The 24,771-nt window shown below is 48.2% G+C and overlaps 2 protein-coding genes across 4 annotated transcripts; both read right to left on the bottom strand.

Annotated features, from left to right (window-relative positions):
- Positions 1–927: 927 nt before the first annotated feature.
- HOGA1 (4-hydroxy-2-oxoglutarate aldolase 1) lies at positions 928–24,576 on the bottom strand. Of its 3 annotated transcripts, XM_019636563.1 has the most exons (8): positions 24,004–24,138; positions 12,293–12,377; positions 12,083–12,211; positions 11,639–11,766; positions 11,016–11,150; positions 10,665–10,761; positions 8,859–8,992; positions 928–1,847 (listed from the first exon to the last, which is right to left on the bottom strand). In XM_019636563.1, exons 1-8 carry the CDS (start codon positions 24,052–24,054, stop codon positions 1,647–1,649), a joined length of 960 nt encoding a protein of 319 aa, XP_019492108.1. In that variant the 5' UTR covers positions 24,055–24,138; the 3' UTR covers positions 928–1,646. The 3 variants fall into 3 exon arrangements, with proteins under 3 accessions (XP_019492108.1, XP_019492106.1, XP_019492107.1); XM_019636561.1 differs by lacking the exon at positions 12,293–12,377 and having other exon boundaries at positions 24,004–24,576; XM_019636562.1 differs by lacking the exon at positions 12,293–12,377 and having other exon boundaries at positions 928–1,796; positions 24,004–24,575.
- CUNH10orf62 (chromosome unknown C10orf62 homolog) lies at positions 19,301–21,001 on the bottom strand. The gene has a single exon (XM_019636272.1). It carries the CDS (start codon positions 20,309–20,311, stop codon positions 19,301–19,303), a length of 1,011 nt encoding a protein of 336 aa, XP_019491817.1. The 5' UTR covers positions 20,312–21,001.
- Positions 24,577–24,771: the final 195 nt, after the last annotated feature.

The raw sequence follows: 24,771 nt of genomic DNA, 5'->3' as shown, positions 1-24,771 counted from the left end.
GTAAGTGGCAGAGCTGAGTGGGATTTGTATCCCGGTCTTTCTGATTCCAAAGCACTTTCCACTGTACTGCCCTCATCCTAAGCGTCAGAGTGCCCAAGTCTGCACACCAATAACTGTCACACCTGCCGGGTTACCTTAGGCAAGTCACTGCTGCCTGGGTTTCCTTTCCTCTGCACGTTCCCTTGAACACTAACCCTTTTACAGGCCTGATGTTCTACAGCCCAGGGAGAAAGGTGCTATTACTATTCCCGTGTTACAGATGAGGCTCAGGGCAGTTAAGTAGTTTCCCAAGGTCCTATAAACACTAAGGGGCAGATCCAAGAACTTCAGCCCAGGCCTGTGTAAGCCAGGGGCTGAGCACTTGACCAGTACCCTAGCCTGCCTCCCTACCCTGATTTTTGCCCCAGCCCCAAACCTGGTTCTTCTCTACACTCAGAGCCTCTAGAAGTTGACTGTGAGAGAAGTCCAGGTGCTACGTGCCGAACTTCAGTGCCAGCCTGATGCCCAGTTCCAGTTGAAGATGTATGATACTTTTTATATTCTCTCCTCTAGCTTTTGCCTTAAACAAGAAATCTGTTTACCTTTCTTTCTTACCAGAGTAATTTTTTTAAAAATTCATCTCAGGTTTTCTGCTACTTGTCAGATACCACTGAATAAGGTTAAACATTTTAGAGAAAGCAGCCTTTTTGATTAATGTGCTAAGTGTTTCTAAATGTCAGTTGAACCTTTTTGCCCCTTACCTCTCCCGTTTAAAATTTCAATAAGCCTTTCCCTAGGCTGCCACTAATTTAATGCCTGTGTTTGCTCAGAGTATGGAAAAAGCAGACTTTGAGAACTAAATTGCCTCTAGGTAGGTTCTTGACTTCCGGGCAGGAAACCTAAGATCTGCATAGCAGTGGAGTGTCAATCTGTACACAGACACACTAGTTAAACTTACTAAACTTTATTGCAATAACAAAGTATTTTTAACAATAAAAACAAAGTGCCCCCTCCCCTAATGTTTCAGACCCAGGTTGACTACAATAGTCTTCTAGAATGTCACATTTATCCACCAGGTGTCATTATTTACCAATTCTGGGTTGTCTATGCACTGGATGGTTGAGATCAAGACTAGAGACAAGAATATGAGATGAATCAAAACGGATTTAGGAAAGGGCATTGTGGCTGGAATGCATCTCGGGGAGCCTTTCAAAGACCAGAGACATTTTTCTGATCAGGTTTCCTAACCTACCAGGTCCTCTGGAAGGAGTCAGAACTTGGGTTCTTAGAGTAGCCCTGGCTTCCCGCTGCACTGTGCTAGACTCAACTCTGAGTAGTCCTCCCTTCAAACACGTAGCCTTCCTGTGCCCAGCTGCCCCCTGCCCTTTGCCTCTGGCTCCTGGCTCCCTTGTGTTGGGGCATAGGAAAACACAGTAGACACAAGTAAGCAATTGATCCTTCACAGACTGAAGGTCTCTAGTGACCCAGAGTTTAGGATACAAATCTAGAGGCCATGGGACCGTGAAAATAGTGCCTGGTAAGAGGCACCTGGAGGACTGGAATAGGAAAAGGAGCCGCGAACCCTCGTTACTCATATTTCTCTTCAGGCTGCAGGTGCAAGACGCGAGCTGAGATGGGCTCAGGCCGGGCAGGCCCCCTCCTTGCCCTCAGAGCCAGCCATTATTGGTGAAAGCCAGGCGCAGTGCCTCCTCCTCAGCGGGGCTCAGCTCCTGCAAGGGGGCCCGGCAGGGGCCTCCGTAGTAGCCAAACCATTCCATGGTTTTCTTCAGCCCCGGGATCCCAAAGCGCCGGGTCACCTGAGAATCAGGGCCTGTTAGAAGAGCCTGGGGAATCCTGCATTGATACACCTGGGACCCAGACATGTGTCACTTGCAGAAAGTTGGGATTCTCATTCTCCCCCCTGGTAAAGTAACTACCAAATCTATGACACCCAAGGTAGATTAGGAATCCAGATTGAGAGACCAGTAGGCAGGCAGGCAGAGAGAACACAATGCCAAAACCTCAGATTAAGAGAAGAAAATGCCTCCTTTGGCTTTAAGAGAAAAATGCACCCCATGTGGAGGAGAGTGGCATTCAGTCCTTAATCTGGGATGGGAGAAGGCAGCACCCCTGCAGGCTGGGGTGCTGGAACATCACGGCTCTGCAGCCCAGTTCCCTGGAACCTGACCCAGGGCACAGCAGGCCTGGGAAGTCAGGCACAGCCCAGACCTCTACTGGGCCTGCAGCAGGGTCCCCCGTCCACCCATCACTCCTCCCTGGCCCCAGCTCTAAATGCCCTCACCAGAAAACCAGTGCATCACTGCCCAAAGAAGTTTTACTGTATATAACCTTGTATCATGAACTTACTAGCTCTGAGCAAGATCTCTTGCCTTAAAAATGAGGGGGCTGGACAACATGATCCTAATGTCTTTTCCATTGTCTGAGGGACCTTGGAGACTATTGTCATCATTATAAACCATGCATGGAGTTTTACAGAAAATGAAGCATCAAGTTTCTTTGCTTTTAGCATAGCTACTGGTTATTTTATGCTGATCAGAAGTGTTAGATGAATCTTTGACTCCCTAAAAACTAGGAAAGTAATAATAACTTAATGAAGGTTTATTTGGAAGGGAGGTAAAACCTTAGAAATATGGGCTTCATGAAGAGTAAAAATAATTATAAAAAAAAATTTTTTTGTTTGGGGTAAAAAGGTTGGGAAGCTGATGAATGATTGACTAATAACTATTCACCACTAGAGGCCAGTAGGCTTTAGCAAGCCTCCCAGGCCTGGCCCCAGCCAGTCATGGTGTTCTAATAACCTGAGCATTTCACCCAAAACCTGAGTAGGGTGGGAAAGACCTAGGAGAGAGCATGGACACAGGAAGTACTTAGAGAAAAGCTCTCTCCATCCATCATAAGTTCATAAAGATCTCTGATTTGCCCCTCTTCCGGTGCTGAGAAAGGGTGAATGCTTTGGTGGTAAGGACCATGGAAAGTCCTAAATATAGCAGGGGCAGAAGGCTGGCTGGGTAGGAAGGCCAAGGAAGGACATTATGTTCAAGCAGGGCAGGGAAAGAGGGTGACATCAAGCTGCTCTTGGGCGGCTGAGCCTACAGCCCAGGCAGCAAAAAGATGTTTCAGGAATTCCTGAGTGTGTGCCCAGAGCTGGCACAGGAGGGGGCACAGAGTGAAGGGTAAGACAGGATGGCAGAGAATTGGATGGCAACAAACAGCCTCTCTTCCCAAGGGGCAGCCCAAGCTGCTTCATCTATAAAATGAGGTGATAGCTACACTTACTACCCCATGTTACAAGAATTGGATGAGAAAAAGGCCACTATTAGACCAGACCCCAGAGCCTTGGAAGCTCGTCCTCTTCCTGTCCTAGTGGTATGCAGGTTCTGGGACCTTCTCTTTTGCAGGTGGATGGGAGTGGGAGAGCAGAGGTCCCACCCCAGTAGAATGTCCCGTATGTATAGGACAGCCTGTGCCCTTATGGGGCTCAGTTGAAAAGCCCTCATTTCTGCAGGTCTTACTTCCTATTTATAAAGCATCCTATCCCAGGAAAACCTTCACATCTAGGGAGACTCATGCTTGCCTCCTCAGCTGTTCTTTTTCTAAGTCTGAGTTAGTCTGCCCCTTTGAGATAAAGATATAAACTGTGAAGGAGATCTGGAGCCCTCCCACCATTTTCCCCAAACGAAAAGCATTGCCTAGCTCAGTGTAGGACTATCATCTCAGATGCAAAACCTAAGGCAATACAAAAACACCTCAGTCATCAAGGTAAATAGTTAATGTAATGTTTTTTTTAAAAAATCAAAACCAATGCAAAAATACCCATAATGAACAAAGTATCAAAGTTTTAAATAAAAACAGAATCCAACAGAGCCATGCCCTGCTGTATTGTAGTCTGAGGCAAAGTAATATGTAAGTAAGGCAATAAAGGCCCTATATACATGTTTAGTGTATTTTTTAATGGTCAATTTTTTTTCTAAGGTAGATTTGGGGAAAATTGTTTTGATAAATTTGCTTCCATTCAAACCAGGGAAGTAAAGTTATAATAAATTATGTTTTTGGTGTAAGTAATTTATTTAAAACTAAAATAATGCTGTGAGTTTTAATATGCCTACTTTTAAATTTTTAAATATTTTTCAACTACTTTAATGTTCTGGGGCAGTGTGTGTGTGGGGGGGGGGCGGGAAATCACCATTTAGAAAACTAGATAGAGCTCCCACTTCCAAGAAGATGGAATAAATGTACTTTTTCCTAGTCCTACTATAAGTACAACTAAAAATGCCTGGACCTTATATAAAAACAAACATAAGGAGAGTCTGAAAAGTAGAGAGGAAGACTGACTGCAGACCTCAGGACCCAAGGAACCACAAGTGGTGGGTTAACTGGCCCAGACTTGGAGCTGAAGGAGCCAGAAGCCCTGAAATACCGATGGGCACAGACAATAAAAGCCCCAACAAAAGTTTGTTCTTTTCAGCCAAGGACCAGGGAAGGGGCAGCCTAGCAAGATGGAAAACTTTTAGACAATAACCACTCTTCTCCAGCCAAACCCCACCAAGAAAACTGTCCCCCTGCCCAGGCCAGCAAGGCTGAACTGGGAGCCAGAACTTCTACCCTCCAACTCAGCAGTAAAGAGTAGCTCTTCCCGGGCCGGCCGAGTGACGCGATGGTTAAGAACTGGCTTGGGACGCCAGAGGGCCCCGGTTCGGATCCCACATATGAGGGCCAGTGACACTGCCCTCCACAGCTAAGATGCTGAACAACAGCTCAACCTGGAGCTGGGCTGCCATGAGTCGCCGGCGACGGCGTGGGCTGCAGTCCCTGTGGCAGTGGATTGCCATGGGCTACCGTGTGTGGCCAGCAGCCAGCGTGAGCGGCCAGCAGCCGCAGTGAGCGGCCGTCCAGAAGCCGGCGACTGATCTGCCTCGCCAGAGAAGAGCGCAATGATGGTGCCAACTTGGGCCAGTGAAGCAACGTCCTCCAGAACTAGACTGAAGAACAAAACGACAGCAACTTGTCTGTTCCCCTTTCCCCAATTCCCCAGCACGTTCCCATCCCCCCAATTTCCCAAAAAAAATCTTTAAAAAAAAAAAAAAAGAGTAGCTCTTCTCACCGACCAGGGATGGTGTCAGAAGGGGCCTAGTGAGGAGAGTCACAACTTTCAGCACTGCCCACCCTTAAGGAGGCCATCCCCCACAGACACACTTGTGATGTCATTGGAGACCACCTGGGAGCAGTAAGGAGGCACTCCTATTCTTTCCAGCCATGATGGTATCAGTGGAGGTCTAGTGCAGAGCTGTAATTTTTGTTTAAACTCCCCAAAAAGAAATCTCCAGGCCCAGATGGCTTTACTGGAGAATTCCAAGAAATGTGTAAAAAAAGGTTTAATACCAATTCTCTTCCAGAAAATAGAAGAGGAGGGAACACTTCCCAATTGATTTATGAAGATAATGTTTACCCTGATACCATATTAGACTAAGGCAGTACCAAAAAGAAAAAAGAAAAAAGGAAAAAGACAACTACATACCAATATCCCTCATGAATATAGACAGAAAAATTCTTAATACAATGTTAACAAATGGAATTCAGCAATATATAAAAAGTTGTACACAATGACTAAGTGGGATTTATTCCAGAGGTACAAGTCTGGCCCAATATTTGAAAATTATTAATGTAGCCCACCATATTAACAGGCTAAAAAGGAAAAAAATCACATGAACATGTCAATCAGTGTCGAAAAACATCTGACAAAATTCAACACCCATTCATGATTTAAAAAGGCTCCCCGAAAACTAGAATACAGGGAGAACATTGTCAACTTAATAGAGATCATCTATAGAAACCTATAGCTAACATTATACTTAATGGTGAAGGGCTGAATGTTTTCCTTTAAGATCAGAAACAAGGCAAGGATGTCCAATGTCGCCACTCTTATTCAACATTGTGCAGGAAGTTCTAGTCAGTGCAATGAGGCAAGAAAGGAACTAAAAGGCATACAGATCAGAAAAGAAGAAATAAAACTTCCCCAATTGGTAGATGATACGATTGTCTGTGTAGAAAATCCCAAGGAATCTACCAAACACTCCTAGAATTAACAAATGAGTTCAGCAAAGTCATAACATACAAGATAAACATATAAAAAGCGATTGTGTTTCTATATACTACCAATAAACACAAGAATAGTAAAATTAAAAATATAATACCATTTATAATCACTCAAAAAATATGAACCACTTAGGTATAAATCTCTCAAAACTTGTACAGGACTTGTTTACCCAAAACTACAAAATACTGATGAAATAAATTTAAAAAGGCGTACCTAAAAAAAGGGACATACTAATAAAAAGGAAAAAAAAGAAAAACAAAAGAAGAAAAACAAACAAACAAACAAAAAGGGACATACCATATTCAAGTATTTGAAGACAACACAGTAAAAATGTCAATTGTCTCTTAATTGGTATTCAGGTTTAACACAATTCCTATCAAAATCCCAGCAAGAGTATTTGTAGATATAGACAAGATTATTCTAAAATTTATATGGAAAGGCAAAAACATTAGAGTCACTACAACAATATTGAGAAAAAAGAACAAAGTGAAAAGAATCAGCCTTCCTGATTTTAGATTTATGATATACCTAAGTAATCAAGTCTGTGTGGTATTGCAAAGAGATGGATCAATAGAAAGAATAGAGAATCCAGAAATAGACCACACAAATACGCCCAACTGATTTCTGACAAAGGTACAAAAGTAAGTCAATGGAGGAAAGATAATCTTTTCAACAAATGCTGCTGGAGCAAGTGGATATCTATAGGAAAAAAAACCAAACCCAGCTTTGATCTAAGTCTCACACTTTATACAAAAATTAACTAAAAATGGGTCACAGGCTTTTAAAAATACAAAATTATAAAACTTTTAGGAAGAAAAATAGGAGAAAATCTTCACAATCTAGTACTAAGCAAAGCATTCTTAGACTTGACATCAAAAGCATAAACAAAAGAAAATATTGATAAATTGCACTTTATCAAAATTAAACTTTTGCTCTGAAAAAGACATTAAGAGATTGTCAAGAAAAGCTACAGACCGGGAGAAAATATTTGCAAACCACATACCTGACAAAGGACTAGTATCTAGAAGATATAACAAACTTTTAAAACTCAACAGTAAAACTACAAATAATCCAATTAGAAAATGGACAAGAGATGTGAATAGACATTTCATCTAAGAGCATATACAGATGGCAAATGGAAACATGAAAAGATTTTCAATAGCAATTAGCCATAAGAGACATGCAACTTAAAACCACAATGAAATGTCACTATGCATCTATCAGAATAGCTAAAATAAAAAATAGTCACAATATGAAATGCTGGTGAAGAGACAGAGAAACTGGACCACTCACACATTTACACCGATGTAAATGTAAAATGGTACAGCCTCTCTGGAAAACAGTTTGGCAGTTTCTTTAAACGCTAAACATGTAACCATCACGTGACCCAGCAACTGTGTATTTATTTATCCCAGAAAAATGAAGACCTATGGTCACACAAAAACATGTACATGCATGTTCGTACAAACATGTACAGCTTTTAATAGTCAAAACTGGAAACAACCATCGGTCCTTTAACGGTTGCATGGTTAAATAAACTGTGGTATAACTATATCATGAAATACTACTCCTCAACTATTGATACACACAACACCTAGATGAATCTCCATAAAATTATGCTGAGTGGAAAAAGCCAATCTCAAAAGATTATAGACTATATGATTTCATTTATATAACAGCCTTGAACTGACAAAATTATAAAGATGACCAACTTATTTGTGGTTGCCATAGCTTAAAGAGGGGGTGGGGGCAGCAGGCGAGTATGTGTGGCTATAAAAGTGTAACACGAGGGGTCTTTGTGGTGATGGAAATATTTTGTATCTTGACTACATCAATGTCAAAGTCCTGGTTGTGATATTGTTACCACTGGGGGAAATTGGGTAATGGGTACATGGGATCTCTCTGCATTATTTCTTACAATTTCATGTGACTCTACAATGATCTCAAAATTAAATGTTTAATTTAAAATATACATAAACAGGTGTCTAGGAGGATAGGGACACACATTTTTCTTTTGCCTCAGACTCCAATATGGCTCTGCATAGCATTGCCTGGCACTTGATAGGTGTCCCATCTTGACTCTTCTCTATGACTTGCTCACCATAGAATTGGGGTACCTGGCCTGACAGCAGAACAGATTTTTTTTTTTAAGCTGAGCCATCCCGCCACCTGTTGGCAGCTCAGCGGCTGCTTAGCTCAGGCCAGGAATCGAACCTCTGTTGCTCAGAGCTCAAACTCTTGAGCAAGCTCTTAACCAACTGAGCCACTCGGCCGGCCCTAGAATAGATTTTTTTGAAGACAAAAGTCTCCTGGGAAATCTGGGCTCTGAATACCTCCAGCTTTCCAACTTCTTTACTCTCAATCATTCAGTTTTTCAGGATCTGGCCCCTCATAAAGCTGGTATAAAAGCCCATGGTCCCTCTCTCTAGGCAGTGCATCGCTAAGTAAGGTCCCAATCACTGCAGCTACCTGTCTCAATGCATATTACTGGGCCAAAAGGATTACAATTTTAACTAACTCCCTAAATTACTTCTAATGCACACTTAAGTTTGAGAACCAGTGGGGCTCAACTTTGTCAAGACTTTCTGGGAGTGCGTAAGGAGTTTCCACACTGGAATGTTCTCTAAAAGGATATTCCGAAAGGGAAGAAACTTGAGTGGGGACCCTTGTGTCCACTCTAGCTCCTGCTCCAATGAGGACACAGGCTGTTCCCACCCTCCACCACCACCACCTCTGCCCTTTGCTGCCATTGCTGGGAGCTCACCGCAGTGTTTGGCTCAATGAGGCGGAGCTGTAGCTTCTGGGCATCTTCCCATTGCCCTGTGAGGCAGAGTCGCTCCAGCTGGCACACCTGAGCCCCCAGGACATTGGCCAGGGCACACACGCCCCCCACAGCTCCTGCCCCAGAGTAAGATGCAGAATGTCAGCCAGAGCCTCTTCTTAACAGAGAATTACAAACTCTGGTCCCCAGCACCCCTTTGTTCTGGGGAGCTAGGATGTGGGTTTCTATGCCACTGGCTGGCCACGTCAAAGGCATGCTTTGTGAGTCTACAGAGTACAGAGAGAAAAGCCGCCAGCATATTTGAAGTAGAACCCCACAGGCTGAGGGGCAGCAAGCAGAGGCTGAAGGCTAATTTAAGGACAGTTCCTTCCCTGCACTCTCCCCCCGGGAGGCAGAGTCCCAACTGCCAATTGACAGCTTCACGCTCCTCCACTAGCCCCTGACTCATCAGTCCTGAAAGGGGGTAGAATGGATGGGAAGGCTTTGCTTTTCTGCAATCATATTCCCCCCAGTGAATTCAGCCTTGGACAGCGGTGGGGGTGGGGCGGGCAGTGGAAAGCACTCTGGACACAGTCAGGAGTTGTGACATTTCCTCCCATTGGCTGCATGAACTTGGACAAGTCATAGACCCTTCTGGTCCTCTTTGTTCTCATCAGGGCAATGAAAATGGGCTGTTGATGATCTCAAAGGGCCCTGCCACTTCTGCCAGCCTGTGAGTGTGATGCCAAGAGTAGTTAGGAGTGTCCCTAAACAAAGCGGTCTCAAGAGTGACAGAGAGTAGGCAATTTGGAATGAGCTAATATAGCTGCCATGGAATGAGCTAATATAGCTGCCACTGACTGAATACCTACTACGTGCTAAGCACTATGGCAGACATGGAGCCGATGCCACCTAATCCTGACAACACCCCTCTGCTTTGCCGAGTAGAAACTCAGGCCTAGAGAGGTAGAGTACTTTGCCCAGCGATACTCAGTGAATAAACAGCAGAGCTGTGATTCCAGCTCAGATCCCCCAGGCATCCAGAGCCTGTGCTTTCCCCATCTGCCCTACTCTCAGGAATGAGGCATAAATGGGTCCCCTGCATTGAAGAGACGGAGGGGAGATGTGCAAGGACCTAGACAACAAGCCCAAGTCTGCAAAGGCCAGAGAGAACAGGATTGCCCCCTAACAGCATGAGAAAAAGTAACTCAAATCTACACTCGCTGGGGCTTCAGCTGAAGGAGCAGATGCTTCCCTGCCCTTCCTGGGCTCAAATCCAACCTGAACCCAAGGACCTTGACCACAAACAGACAATGGCAACAGTCCTAAGATCCTGGGCTAGAACAGAATCTGATCAGGCAGCTGAAGGAGATCCCTGGCCCAACCCTGCGGGTCTGACCGTTCATGCTGGCCTGGGACCAGGGAGAGAGGAAAATGGACTCCTGACTAGAGACGAGGGGAGGGCCCCAAGCCTCTGCCCTCAGAGGATGATTTACAAAGTGAGATTAGAGGATCTAAATTCGTCACCTAAGTAGGAAATTTGGGACTCAGAGTAAATCGTAGGCATCCCTACAACAGGCCAGGGATTGTACACGGCCACCCTCCTCCACCCAACAGGGTCACTCACAAGCACCTACTGTTCAGACAAGCAAGCAGTGTGCTGGATTTCTGAAGTTTTGGAGTAGGCAGGCTGGCCAAGGCCCTCTGCGGACCCAGCCCCGGCGCTCCCACTCTCTCCCAGCAGACCCCAGCTGCATGCAGGTTGTCTCTGGGTCACCCATCACAGTAGGAAAGCTGCAGGGGGCCTACCCACGGCGTAGCTGGCCAGCAGGAAGCCAGCCGATCCAGCCAACACCTGGAAATCCTGCCTCCTGGTCTTGTGAACCATCAACCCGATTCTGGTCACCTGCAACAGTAAACCAGGTGTGAGTGGGGCCCAGAACCTCAGGCCATCCCGGGTGGGGGCTGGGCCAGCGTGAGCAAACGAGAGCCCAGGTCCCAGAGAGGCGCTTCAAAGTTCAGACAAAACCCTAGAAAGTCCACATGACAAGAGAGAGTGCCAAACAGGAGCCCAGAACTGAAGCGGGTCCCAGAGCTGCCCTGAAATTGATAGCAAAACAGAAAAGGAAGGTGCCTCAACCAGGAGCTGCTGTCACTCACATCACCACCGCTGTCCTTGATGCCAACGATATTCGGGTGCTGGGAAAGAGTGACCACTGCATCTACAGGCAGGTCCAGCCCCGTGTTAGCTGGGACACTGTACAGCACCACAGGAATTGGAGAGTGGTCGGCGACCTGAGGGACACACAAAAGAGGGGAGAAAGCAGCTGCCCAGGCCCGTGGAGCCTCACCACCAATAGGTCTGGGCCTGGGCTCCCTGGACAGGCCCACCCCCGGGACTAGAAGTCACAGGGCGACGTGCGCTGCTCATAAGCTATAATAGTGGGTGGTATTTAGTGAGTGCTTTCTATGTGCCAAGCACAGTCCCAAGTCCTTCATGTTTTGATCGAATTTAGTCCTCACAACCACCCTACGAGAAAGATACCTTTATTCCTCTCTTTTGAGAGGGGAGGAAACAGCGACACAGAGTGGTTAGGGCAGTCACCCAATGTCACACAGCTGTCACGTGGTAGCATCTCTCCCCTTCCCAGAACTGCCATTCATGGGAAGTAGGCTCGCCACTCCATTCCCAGCTTCTGTCTCCTCTCCCCAGGCTGAATCTCCCCCTCATCCAGCCTCCTCTTGGTCCCAGGCCTCAAGCCCATCCCACCCCTCACACCCACCTTGGTGTAGTGGTGAATGAGGGCAGCACTGCTCATTCGGCCACGATAGTAGGAAGGGGTCACCACCAGGGCGGCATCAGCCCCAACCTGGGCCATGCTCACGGTCATCTCCACTGTGGCTTGAGTGGCTGCAGAAGGAAAGAGACAGTCTTCTCTACAGGCCATGGAGGATGAGAGCAGGACGAAGGAGGGCTGGGCTAGGACTCTGGGGCAAGCAAGGGGTGCAAAAGAGACAGAACAAGTAGACAAGTAAACTGAACCCCAGCCTCAGGGCCAAAGAGCCCCACCCCAGCCACCCCCNGTTTGTCCTCCAGGGGACAGCTGCCCCCTCTCCCTGAGGGCCTGCGGAGATGAGCGAGGACTCAGAGGCCAAGGTCCCCAGCCACCCCCAGCCACCCCCAGACCCTCCCGCTGCCCCCAGGGCCCAGGGCATTAGAGCCTCACACTCGCAGCCGGAACCAGCTAGCAGGAGCTTGTCCTTGGGCATGGCCTGACGCGCACAGCTCACCACCTCCAGACGCTCATTGCTGGCCAGGAAGGGGAACTCGCCATTGGAGCCCTGGACCAAGAAGCCTGCAAGAGAGGCCGCGTCATAGCCAGCCTGAGGCCTTCCCACCCTCTTGGGAACAACCGGGACATTGTTGCTACACTCACCCCGGTTCCTACCTCCCCAACACCAAGGTTTTGCACCGATTTCCTTCCCATGTTTGTTCTGATGCAGGCAGAATGTTTTACCCAGCTGCAATGACATTGTTCACACCATTTTTCTTTGTTTTGAACTGTTTTAGCCACCCCCAAAAGAACAGATAGATAGTAACAGAATCCACGTGCACATATCCAGCACCCATGGCAACCCTCCCCAGGTCACCTTCCTCTTCCTCCTCTTGCTGTCACGACTCAGGTGTTACTGTTCCCATTCATGTTTTTATACCCTTCACACATACGTATGGATCCATAAACACGATATCATATGGGTTTTGCCACTTTAAACTTTATAGACATGGGATCACACTTACATACCTTCCGCAGTTGGCCGTTTTTATCCAATATCGTGTTTTGAGATTTTCCTTATTTTTGCTGTTACAAACAATGCTGAAACAAACGTTTTCTGTAAAATCTTCTGTGCCCGGGTCTAAGAGTGTCTCCCTACAGTTTAGATACTTAGGTGTGTAACTGCCAAGTCACATGTATGTGCCCCTGCACGTGCCAAATAAATATCTCTCTAATTAGCCAGTTCATGCCCCATTGGCAAATAGAAGAGGGTGTCAGTGCTCATCCATGCCAACACTGGGGTTTGTCAGCATTCATTTTCGCCAATTTTCTGGGTGGAAAGTGACATCTCATTATTTTGCATTTTGCATTTTTCCTGTTTTATCTATCATTGGCATGGTTTCGAACATCACTAATTAAAGGTGTCAACCCTTTTATATTCACGAGAGACCAGCAGAGTCCACTATGCTCTTCAGCTGAATCTGAAGGCAATTCAGTAAAACCATTTTCCTCTCAGCCTTTTTAAACTTTCTCTTTCCTCTTCTTTCTCCTATCTACCCCATTCTCCTCCAAACATATTTTTCTTTAATAGTTGACAAAGGCAGCATACAATACAACAAGATTATTAATAAATAGAGAAGTGTTTGGGAGGAAGGAAAGAAAAGAAAGACGGGAAGGGGTATGGATTTCAAAATTCCTGTCATATGGTTGTGAGTGATGGGCCATGAATCTGATTTGGAGCTTTCCAACAGTCAAAGCTAAAAGGGAAACGTGGTCAGTTGACAGATATGTAGACCTCCAGATAAAAGCAAGGCAGCTGCCCTGGAGAAACACAGTTTCCTGGCACTGGGACCAAGAGAAATTGTTCCCGTGAGTCATCCTTCAGGGGACACAGTGTGATGCAGAGTCAACTTTACACCACAAACCTTTTCCCATGCTGTTTACTACATCATTAGAGTCCACTGAGTAGATTGCCAGAATAGCTCACTGGATACTTAGCATTTTTTTTTCTTTTCTCTTTTCAGTTTTTTGCTTTGCGAACATTGCAGGGAACATCTTGAGGCAAATAGCTTTTGGCTTCTGTTGGATTGCCTCCTCAGGAGCAATTCCTCCGTGTCAGGCTTGGAGCCGATGGCAGGAGCCTCCTTATGTCCTGCTACATACGGCCCCAGAGCTTTCCCAGTAGGTCACCTCCATTCTCAGATCTGCCAACCCCGGAGAAGGCTCCAGTCCAGCCGTGATTGGACCAGCACCCTCTCATTTAGAAATCAAAGATTTGGAGATCAAGCTTTTGCTACTCCTTCTATTAGAACGCCAAGGACATTTCCCTCCCCAACCCTGCCTGCTACCCCTCCTTGAAGGGGGGGTGGAGAGGGGAGGTTCTCGCTCCAGATACTTCTTCAACCACAGTCACTCACTCCCAAGACCCCCTTCATTCTGGGGGTCAGTTCCAGAGGTCCCCGGGCCCCACAGTTGGATCTGGCCTAAACAGCAGGGACAGCTAGTCTTGCACTCTAGGGGGTGAAGCAGGCCCCTGTCCCCAAGACTCTTAGTGGCCTCTCTCTTGTCCCGTTTAAGAGAACATCTGACCCAGGCCTGACTCCCAAGAAGGAGAAATGCCAGTTTGGGGAAGAGGAGCGTGGTAGAGTTGGGGAAGCACCGAACCCAAATCACCTCTGGCTATTGAGCCAGTCACATCATGTCTCTGAGTCTCCATTTCCTTTTCTATGGGATGACAATAAAAATCATTTCAATTCTACCTGATAGGGCTGTCTTAAAGGCACAATGAAGAAAATGTACAGAAAGCACTTTGAAATCTGCGAACTGATGCTGCCAAGAGCCCCCTCCTTGTCCTTGGGTAGATGTCCAGTTTCAGGCCTGCTGTGCTTCCGCTGGTGTAGAGAGAGGACTACAGGACAGGAAAAGGCCAGGGTCCCAGATGCGTCAGGAGGGAGGAAAGGGAGTGGTAGAGAAGCACAGAGCAGGGCAGTAGAATGGTCAGATATGTAGGCTCTGAACCCAGAGGAGCCTGGGTTTAACTCGTAGTGTGGCCCCCTCACCCCCTATGAGATCTTGGGCCAATGGCTTAACTAAACCTCAGCTTCATCAAGTGAAAAATGGGGATCATATTAGTACTCCCCTTAAAGAGTGTTGTGAAGCTTCAATGAGATAGTATTTGTAAAGGGCTTAGGATAGAACCTGGCACTCAGCAAGCGTTAGCTGTAATTATTATGGAATCAGGAGAAAGGGCTCAAGGCTTAAGTCAGGAGGGTGGCAGCTTTCAATTTGAGGAGGAGGAAGATGGCTGATGTGGGAGGGGAGGCTGCACTCTGACCTCTCAGGCCCCCTCCAGCTGTAAGATGAACAGGGTCAGTGTGAGAGCTACTCTCCCTTGTCCCCATGGCTACGCTTCTGCTCTGAGGAGCCAGAGTGACCTGAGAAGGGACGTGAGTGTTTGGGGCTGGGGATGCACAAGCAACCTGGTCACTGACTGTGGCCAAAAGGAGTCACAGTCTCTCCTACTGTTACGCCCCTTGGCTCATCATCATTACCACCTCCTCTGAGAAGTCTTTCTGGAATGCCTCCACTGGACATCTCTCCTCTGTTGCCTACTCAAAAATGCAAAGAGGAGGGGGACAACCAAGATGGCGCTGTAGGTAAATGCTGTGCTCACCTTACCTCACAACCACATCAAAATTACACCTAATCTACAAAACAACTGTTACTGAGAATCGCCAAAAATCAAGCTGAACTGAAGCTGTTCAACTAAGAATGCACAGAAGTCACCTCCAGACTGGTAGGAGGGGCAGAAACAGGGAACAGGCGGGTCTCACACTGCATGTGACCATTAAAGATCAGGAGGGATATTTCAGCTGGGGGGGGTCCCCCCTCATTCTACAGAGAAGTAAGAGATATCAGCCCTATCCCAGCCCAGGATTCCAGTGCCGGGGAGAGAAGTCCCCATAATTTCTGGTTGTGAAAACCAGCAGAGATTGACACTGAGACAGAAGGCGGCTGCATTCCCAGGCGCTCCTCTTAAAGGAGCTGTGCGCGGACTTACCCACCAATGGAATCACTTGCTCTGAGTTCCAGCACTGGGGTAGCAGCTGGAAAGGCAGCAGGGACATATGGTGGGGAATTGAGTTGTCTTGTTTGGGAGAGCTGGAGAGGAGGCTTTCTCCTGGATGGGGGAGCTGGTGGATGCTGTTTTTTTTTGTTTTTTGGGGGTTTTTTTGGCTGAGACCTCCCCCTTCTTCACTTATGGACAAAGGCAGCTGAGGTTTGCCACACCTGGGCGATTAGAGACCCCGCCCCACCCAACTTTCGGCCACACCTAGGCCGCTTCCAGTGGCTTTTTCGGGTAGACCACCTGCTTTGGTTCAAGCTGCAGACTTTCCTAGGGTCTCTCAAAGGTTTGTGGAACCCAGACAAGGGGCATCTGACTTGAGTTTGTCCTGTACTTCTGCCTGAGCAGCCCTAAGCACGGCACTAGTGGCAGCCAGCCTTGGTTCGTGGCTTGACATCTCAAGGTGCTTCCAAGCACAGCACAAGTGGCAGCCATCTGGGGGTTTCTTTGTGGTTCCCGCTGGCCGGCCCCAGGTGAAACATGGGCTGTGGCTGAACTTGACCTACAGCAGACCCCCTCCAAGGTGGTCCTGGCACGGCCAGTGGCCAGCTTCAAAATGAGCTGGAACATTACCCAACCACCTCCAAGTATGACACACCCAAGGGGAAGATTGGGCAGGCACCAGAGCCCTGCTGAGGCAGATCCTGCTCTGCAGGATAGGCCCCTGAACCACAACTCCTCAACTGTAGTCACAACCAATGAGCCCAAGGGTCAGCCCCTCCCACTGATGTGCAATTATCAATCAAGGTTCAACTACAAGAAGAGGGCACAAACAACCCACACAAGGGACACACCTGGAGTGCGTGGCTCAGGTGAACGGAAAGACTGTGCCACAGCACACTTACTACATAAGGCCACTCTACTAAGACCAGAAGACATAGCAGCCTTATCCAATACATAGAAACAAACACAGGGAGGCAGCCAAAGCGGGGAGACAAAGAAACATGCCCCAAATAAAAGAACAGAACAAAGCTCCAGAAAAAGAACTAAGTGAAATGGAAATAAGCACTCTATCAGACGTAGAGTTCCAAACACTGGTTATAAGGATGCTCACTGATCTTAGGGAGAACTTCAACAGAAAGATAGGAAATGCAAAAATGGAGATAGAAAACATAAAAAAGAATCAGTCAGAAATAAAGGATACAATAATGGAAATGAAGAATATATTACAGGAAATGAACAGTAGATTAGGTGAAGCAGAGGATCCAACCAGTAATGTAGAATATACGATAGCAGGAAACACCCAACCAGAATAGCAAAAAGAAAACAATCCAAAAAATTGAGGCGAGCTTAAGGGGCCTCTGGGACAATATCAAGCATACTAACATTCACATTATAGGGACTAGAAGGAGAAGAGAGAGAGAGTAAGGAAGTGAAAACTTATTTGAAGAAATAGTGACAGAGAATTTCCCTAACCTGGTGAAGGAAATAGACATACAAGCCCAGAAAGCACAGAGAGTCCCAAACAAGATAAACCCAAAGAGGCCAACACCAAGATACATCATAATTTTTAAAATGCCAAAGGTTAAAGACAATGAGAGAACCTTAAAAGCAGCAAGAGAAAAGCAGTTAGTTCCCTACAAGGGAGCCCCCATAAGACTGTCAGCTGATTTCTCAACAGAAACTTTGCAGGCCAGAAGGGAGTGGCAGGGAATATTTCAAGTGATGAAAAGCAACAACATACAACCAAGATCGCTCTACTCAGCAAGGCTATCATTTAGAATTGAAGGACAGATAAGAAGCTTCCCAGACAAGAAAAAGCTGAAGGAGTTCATCACCACCAAACCAGTATTGCAAAGAATCTTAGAGGGACTTCTTTAAGATGGGAGGCGGCTTAAGGATGGGTGGAAAGGGAAGGGATTAAGAAGTACAAATTGGTTGTTACACAGTAGTCATGGGGATGCAGGGTATAGCATAAGGAATATAGTCAATAATATTGTAATAAGTAGGTATGATGCTAGATAGGTACTAGGTTTATCAGGGTCACTTATTAGTAATGTCAAAAATATTCAAATACTCTCAGCTCTGTACCATAAAGTCAATCGACGGCTTTTAGGGTGTTTATAGATGTATGCATCCTTTGCAATGAGGTGCTGCTGGTAGTAGTAGCCTTACTACTTCTCCTTGGAGTTTGAGGCCCACAGATTGGGGACCACTGGTAAACCCATAATAGATGCAAATAGTAAGAAACTTCCATGTAAAGGGGTTATTGGGGGTTAGACAATGCCACGTAGCTCACTTCTCTCAAGTTCCCCAGAACTTAACTGCCTAACTGGGGGTCACCCCTTGCCCCAGAAATGGCTCCTTGGGGCCCTGGAAAAAGAAGCAGGGAGAGTCCCAGGCTTGCAGCACAGCACAGAAAGTGTCAGGGTATGATGGGAAGACGACAGGGGTAAGCATGAGAGAGGTAGACCCATCGAGGAATGATGGGCATGGGATTGGGGGTCAGAAAAGGGCAGGGGTTCCTGGTTTAGGCTTTGGAGTCAGGCAAAGAAGGGCTCTAACCCCTTCTTTACTTACTGTCTATGCCATCTCAGGCGAATTACATCTCTGAGCCTCAGGTGCCTCATTTGCAAAATGGACAGAATGAAATACCTCTGCCATGGAGCTGTGCCACAATACTTCACACAGAATGTGGCATATACTGAAACTCAAAAAAAGAAAAAAAAATCCTCAAAAAGAGGGAGCTGCTAACTAGTTAGTAGTGGTACTAGCAGCAGTGGCAGCCTCGGCCCCAACAACATTAACATAAGCAGGGAGAGAGACTACAGCACGATAGCTCTAACCCAGATCCCAGTGGGCCCCAGGGAGCCGGAAGGCGGGGAGAAACTGCGATATGGGATGCCACACGACTGGAGAAGCCGGAGACAGGCTGAGGGTGGCACCAAGAAGGCAGGGGCCTACATCACCCTGCTTACTAACTTGCTTCTAGGGGTCTGTCTCCACCCCTCCCCGCAATGTCTGGCTGTTTCCTCCTTCCCTGACAACAGCAGGTTGGCGGGTGTGAAGCCCCCTAGAGATTTCCCATCCCCAAAACCTGGGACCAGGGGAAGCCATTTTATGGCATCTTGAATCAGCCCAGTGAAAAGGCCCCAGGCCAAGGCCCACACCAAGAGGACTGTGGGAGAAGGAACCCTCTCCCCACCATCCCTGACCATCCCTGAGGCAGGCCACAGAGCCCCCAGACTCAGAGTGAGGGTGTACAAGGCTTTATTGGCTCAGGTCCAGGCCTGTGACATCAGTGTGGGACTCTCAGCTGCTCCTGAGATCTGCCTTGTCTGTCTTCTCTTGGTGGGTCTGTAGGGGCCTGTGAGTCTGTCTCAGCTGCTTTGCTTCCTCCCAACTCTCCCTCCATTAGGGGCCATACTCTGTGGCAGACCTCACTTATGGAGTCCAAGAGGCCCAAGACCCCTGTAGGGGCCTCAGGAAGAAGGGATTGGGGTGGCAGCATCTGACCCTGGGCCACACAGGTTATCCCATAGGAGATAAACAGGCCTGTGATTGTGTGCCAGCCCTGTTGGGGGAAGGGGTGTCTCCATCCATGGTTAGGTGGCTTTGAAGGGGTGATAGGTCTGGTGGCTGCGGTTAGGCAGGCTGTGGCTCTGGTGGCTCAGCTGGCTTGGATAACCCTGGTGGTTATGGTGACTATGTCCATAGAAAGTGTGTGTATGGTTCACACCAGCTATAGTGGTTTCCCGCCGGGTGAGGAAGTTGCCTTTCAGCCTCATCTCCACCTCCCCGAGGCCCTTCAGCTCCTCCTGGTTGATGTCCTTGGACTCCAAGTGGCCTGAGTTCTGGTAAACCGTGGCATGCTGCAACATGGAGCTAGCCAGCTGCTGCCCCTTGGTGTCAATCTCCTTGGTACAAGCAGCCACAGCGGCCCATGTGGCTTCATTGGTGGGTGAGGATTTTCCAGACTCCTTGTGGGTCTCTTTTACCGCTGAGGACCCAGATGTCTTCTGCTTGCTGTTGAAGGACTCCTGGTGAAGAGCCGTGCCCGATTCTCCTTGCCTCGTGGTTAAGGTCTCCGTGTGAATTGTAGTGCTGGCCTCGCTACTCCCACTCTCAGGCTGGGGAGCAGTGGCGCTGCCGGTGGCCAGCTTCTCCTCGGAAAGGCGGCTAAAGTGAGATTTGATCCAGCTCTCATTTTGTGCATTGTGGCGTTCTTGTGGCTCGTGCTCATCTTGTGAAGACCCACAGGCTGGCCTCCTTTTCCTCCTCCTCTGAATCCACAGCATGAGGCCTCCACACCCGAGTAAGAGGGCGGTCCCCAGCACCACCTTGCATGATGGTGGCTGGATGAGCTCCAAGAAGGTCTCCAGGACCCTACACCAGGCAGGCAGAGCTAAGAGCACACTGGAAGTAGGGGAGCCCAGATGGTATGTTTCATGCTTGAAAGGGCAGGCTCCCTGAGAGTGTCTGGCAGGCAGATCTCCCACTGCACCCTCCCTAGGTTGCCCCTCCCACCTCAGCAATGAACCCCATTGTGATGAAGGTGGTTGGGGGGTGGGGTGGGGAGAGGTCACAGAATCCCTCAAGTCTAGCCTGGTAGGCATTGCCTGAGGCCCAGGTTCTCTCTCCTACTCTGACAGTTGTCCCCGCGGTCTGTGGAAAGGCAGCTTCCCCAACTCTGGGTCCCTTCTGCCTTCTGCTTGTGACCCATTCTGCAATTCAGTCCTTCTTATCTTCTAGTCTTTGGTTTATCTCCCTTACCATCAAGTGGCTCCCAGGGAGCAGAAGCTCCTGGGTCAGGCTGGCCATGGATGAAGGGCCCCTTGGCTGGGCTGGTATCCATTCCTGGCCGCCTGAAGTCATTGTCTCCCTCCATCCAGGGTCCACACCTGCTGCCAGCTCAGCACATTCCATCTCCACTTGCACCCCCCCACACACTAGCCCCATTTACAGAGCAGGGTCCAGAAGGAAAAGGGGCCCAGCAAGGAGCACATTCCGGAATAATGTGAGGACACAATTGGGGCAAGGTGAACAGAGCTGAGAAGGCAGAGCAGATAGGAAAGATAATGTCATTGGGTCGCAGGTACCTGGGGCCATTCCAGCATGGGGCTGCTACCTCTTGCCTTAGTGATACACCTGTAAACCCACAATTTGCCACCACCACTCACCCACCCCCATAAACGGGCACAGTGCAGGTTGTGAAAGGGTGAACCAGGCTCTCCATCGGTACAGATCACTGACATCCTGGCCCATAATCCCAAGTTATACCTAGGGCCTCTGGGGGTGGAAACAGGCATAGGCCACTCTATGATTTCACCCAGAGGCATCTAAGACATTTTTTTTTAAATTAAGAAATGCCAAAATAGGGTTATAAAAATTGTGACATTTTATTTAACAAAGTAATGGCTTTAACATATACAACAATATCCTCCCTTTTCACAGGAAACCATGGTCTAGTCTACATACTAAGGGAATAAGACACAAGCTTAAAGTTCTATGGGAAACATCACCTCCCCAGTCCGACTGGAATAGCTCTGTTGTTGTCCAGTGATCTCATTCGGAAATAACAATTCAAAGTTCACCTCTGAGGTTGTTTGTGGGAGTGAGTTCAGGGCCAAATGGCCCCTCTGCAAAAACACCACCCCCAGTCTCCAGGTATAACTTTAGTTTTAAAAGAATACTCTATATTCAAATAATGAGTACAAATTGACAATGAAAAAAATAAAAATAAAAGTAGCTACACAATTTCAGACAATGCCTTCCAGAACAATCTCTAACTGTTCACTGGTTCATCGAGGGCAGGTTCCCACCTCCTCTTTGGAGGACCTTGAACTTGTTGCAGGAGACCCTGGCAATGTGATTTGCGATGGTTCCCTCCTGTGCCCCTGAGTGTTGGGCTGCAAAGCTGGGCCAGGATCAGGCAAGAGAAACACCGATTTTAGAGCTAACGTGGCTCACTGCTCCCTTCTGGGCATTTGGGCTATGTCCTGGGAGCAGTGAAAAGACCCTCTGGCTCTACGTTCTCTGTGCCAGGGCCTCGTGCGCTGTGAGCTCCTTGGGAGGAATGGGTTGAAGCCTGTGGCTTGGTTCCCATTCTGAAATGAGGAAACTCATTTTAACTGGCAGAACCAGGGTTCTTACCTGGTCTTCTAATTCCAGATGCTGGACTCTTTCTACACAGCTCACTGCCCTCTACCACATATGTGTGGGAGTAAGAGAGAGAGAGAGAGAGAGATGAGGTGGGAGCAGGCACCTATGTGGGTTGCACGGGAGATGTACTAGCAGGCACATGTGACCCATGGCCTGGCAAGTCCACTGTAGTCCATGCTCCCAGGCACCACCATGCCCTCTGCAGGGGGGTTGGGGTCCAAAGAACCTGGGGGTTCTCTGTGGATTCTCTGGGTGGCAGGCAGACCAGATGCAAAGTCTACCCTTCCCACCCCCTTCACTAGGGTGTCCTTGAACCTAGAAGGTGAAGCAGAGTCTTCTCTCTTAGAGATTCAAGAAGCTTCTCACTTTGCTTCAAGAGAAACAGGCCTCAGCTCACACCTTCTGGCCCCAATGAGCTGAGCCCCAGAAGAAATTTACTTTGTGTCACTGCTCAACGTGGGTGTCCACAGAGCATTCATTGTCTTCTAAGGAAGGGTCACATCACCTCAGCACTGAGAGATGAGTGGCGTCTCAGTCAGGCTAGCGGTTACTGTTCCAAAGCAGCTTTGTCCACAGTGTCATTCTAATAATTGTTATCAATGGAATCAATACTGTCCAACGTACCACTCTTTATAATTTACAGCACGCTTTCACTTGCATTCGCTCAGATTTTTCTCCCAACCATCCTATGAGATGGGCATTATTACTCTCATGTGTCAGATGGGGAGCCTGAGGTTTAGAGACTATCTCACAGCAGAGCTGTGATTTGAGTCTAGAGTCCATGTTCTTATCTGCTCGACTTACTGCCTCAGCTGGAGCCACTGTATTCCCAAAGCTGGGGCCAGCCAGACTGTGGAAATCATCTGGTCTAACAAGTCAGCAGTCAGTGCATTGGAATGAAACTGAACATGGCCGTGTAGTCAGACCTGGGTTCCAATCTCAGCTCAGCCGTGTACTAGTAAGTGACTTTGGGGCAAGTGGCTGGGTCACTCTGAGCCCCAGCTCCCCATTTGCAAAACGGGGCTATTGAGAGTACTGCCTCAGGGAATTGTCACGAGTAATAGATGAGGGTGGCCAGGGAAGAATGGGAGGAATTTGTCATTTCTTCTACCTTCTATCTTGATTTATTGTGCTTGTGGCCGTGTTGTATGTTGAGTGCCACAAATTACGGTCTGGTTCCTGGCTTCAGAGAGGGAAGACCCATGTGTAAAAGGGGAAACGAGTCAGAGGATCCAGAACAGAAATTAATTTTGCCGAGGGAGGCTTCTGCCAAAAGAGAGAGTGTGAACAAGGCGTTTGAAGGAGATAAGCTTGCAGGCCAGGCAGCCACGTGACACCGTGGCTGCCCTCACACCTGCAGAGCGCCTAGTTGACAAGGACTTTCACATCCATTATCTAGTTTGATCCCCACAATAATGCTGGGAGCTAAGAAGGCACTTTAAGCAGTTTAAAACTGGGAAAACAAGGCAGGAGAGATTCAATCAAGGTCACAAACCAGCAGGGAGCTTCCCACCTGTTCCCTGAAACCGGACCAGTGTCCCCTCTTCCTCTCCCAAAATAAAATGACCCTGGAGTACCCCACTGTCCCTGAGCAGCTCCACAGAGCCTGTGTATTGTTAGGCCAGGAACAGGCCAGGAGCAGAAACCACCTTAGGCCTAGAGAAACTGCCCGGAATGTGCCAAATAGAACCATCTTATCTTAGAAGCCATCTTGTCTTGCTCCCTGCTTGCTTGTACATGCTGGCTTGTATTTTTCTCACGGGAGCCCATGATCAACAGACCTGAACTTTCTCAGACAATGACATGGGAACCAGGATATGGAGCAAGAGGACATGGCCACACTCTGAAACCCTCGGTTACAATAAGCAATGCAATGAAAAGCCCCTGAAGCATTGAAGAGGAATAGCTCCTTGTTTACCTCCCCCTATAAAACTCCATAGCTGTCTTACTTGGAGAGCTTACGGTCTTTTCTAACTTGACCTCCTGCAGCTCAAATATGCCAAATAAATTCTAATAAGACCAACTTTGGTCTCTCGCAACTCATTCCTCCAGCCGTGCCTAAAATGTACCCTCCTCTGGTCTCTAGCTGAGGAGACTGGGCTCATTCACATCTCCCCTGACCCCCACAATGGACAGGTCTACTTACCTCGGAAGGGGATGTTGCCCAGTTTGTGCAGATTCTCCTCCAGTTTCCCATAGTCTACCTCTGCTGTGGCAGTGAAGGGGGTGGTCACAGCAGGGTAGATGCCTGCAATATCCACCTTCCTCCCCTCTCCTGAGGCCCAGCCCCCCACATTCCTAGACAGGCCTCTGTTTAGCCCCTGCCTCACAGAGGACCAGACTCGGGGGCCCAGCATCTCCATAGGAGGCCTGAGGCCCAGCTAGTCTCTGCCCTTAAAGAGGCTGAGTTTGGATTCCTTCCTACCCCCGTTAATGATCAATGTGTCTAGTTAAAAATTTGCTGCCCCCTGACTTGTCGGCCCTGGGGCAGGCTGTGCTGGGTGACCCCAGAGTGAAAATCTAGGCCTATAGGCCTCAGGGGGATCCTCCTCTTCCTGGGGAGCAGCCGGAGAAATGCCACAACCCAGTGTCCCTCTGGCCAGATGGGGGACTGATTCCTGAGGTCCCGACACTAATGAGTGTCTCCTGTGGGGCCTGGGCCTTCCTCCCACATTCCCTGCCCCAAAGCCAGGAGCCCTGCCACCTTCCACTTGGCAGTTCTGTGGCTGGTGGGAGGAGCCGGTAGTCTGAGCTGGCCCCGCCCTGTGCGAGGTGTGGCAGGTCTGACTGAGGAGCTGCCTGTGATCCACAGCCCCCGGGGCCTTCCCACCCCACTTCCCTACCTGGCTCCTCCTGCCAAAGCTGCCACGTGACAGGCCTGTGCTGGCTACACAAAGCCCCACGGGACAGCAGT

This window comes from Hipposideros armiger, unplaced genomic scaffold (assembly GCF_001890085.2).
Source record: "Hipposideros armiger isolate ML-2016 unplaced genomic scaffold, ASM189008v1 scaffold_28, whole genome shotgun sequence".
NCBI lineage: Eukaryota > Metazoa > Chordata > Mammalia > Chiroptera > Hipposideridae > Hipposideros > Hipposideros armiger.
This window is presented reverse-complemented; position numbering and strand designations above follow the sequence as displayed.

What these genes read in the sequence shown, in the direction of transcription:
- HOGA1 (XM_019636561.1), bottom strand. Translation starts at nt 24,220, where the DNA reads ATGGAGATGCTGGGCCCCCGAGTCTGGTCCTCTGTGAGGCAGGGGCTA. An exon ending in GGGCAACATCCCCTTCCGAG is followed by an intron (nt 12,212 to 24,003) that starts GTAAGTAGACCT and finishes CCTCTCTTGCAG; the next exon opens with GCTTCTTGGTCCAGGGCTCC. An exon ending in AGCTGGTTCCGGCTGCGAGT is followed by an intron (nt 11,767 to 12,082) that starts GTGAGGCTCTAA and finishes TTCCTTCTGCAG; the next exon opens with CCACTCAAGCCACAGTGGAG.
- CUNH10orf62 (XM_019636272.1), bottom strand. Translation starts at nt 20,311, where the DNA reads ATGCCTACCAGGCTAGACTTGAGGGATTCTGTGACCTCTCCCCACCCC.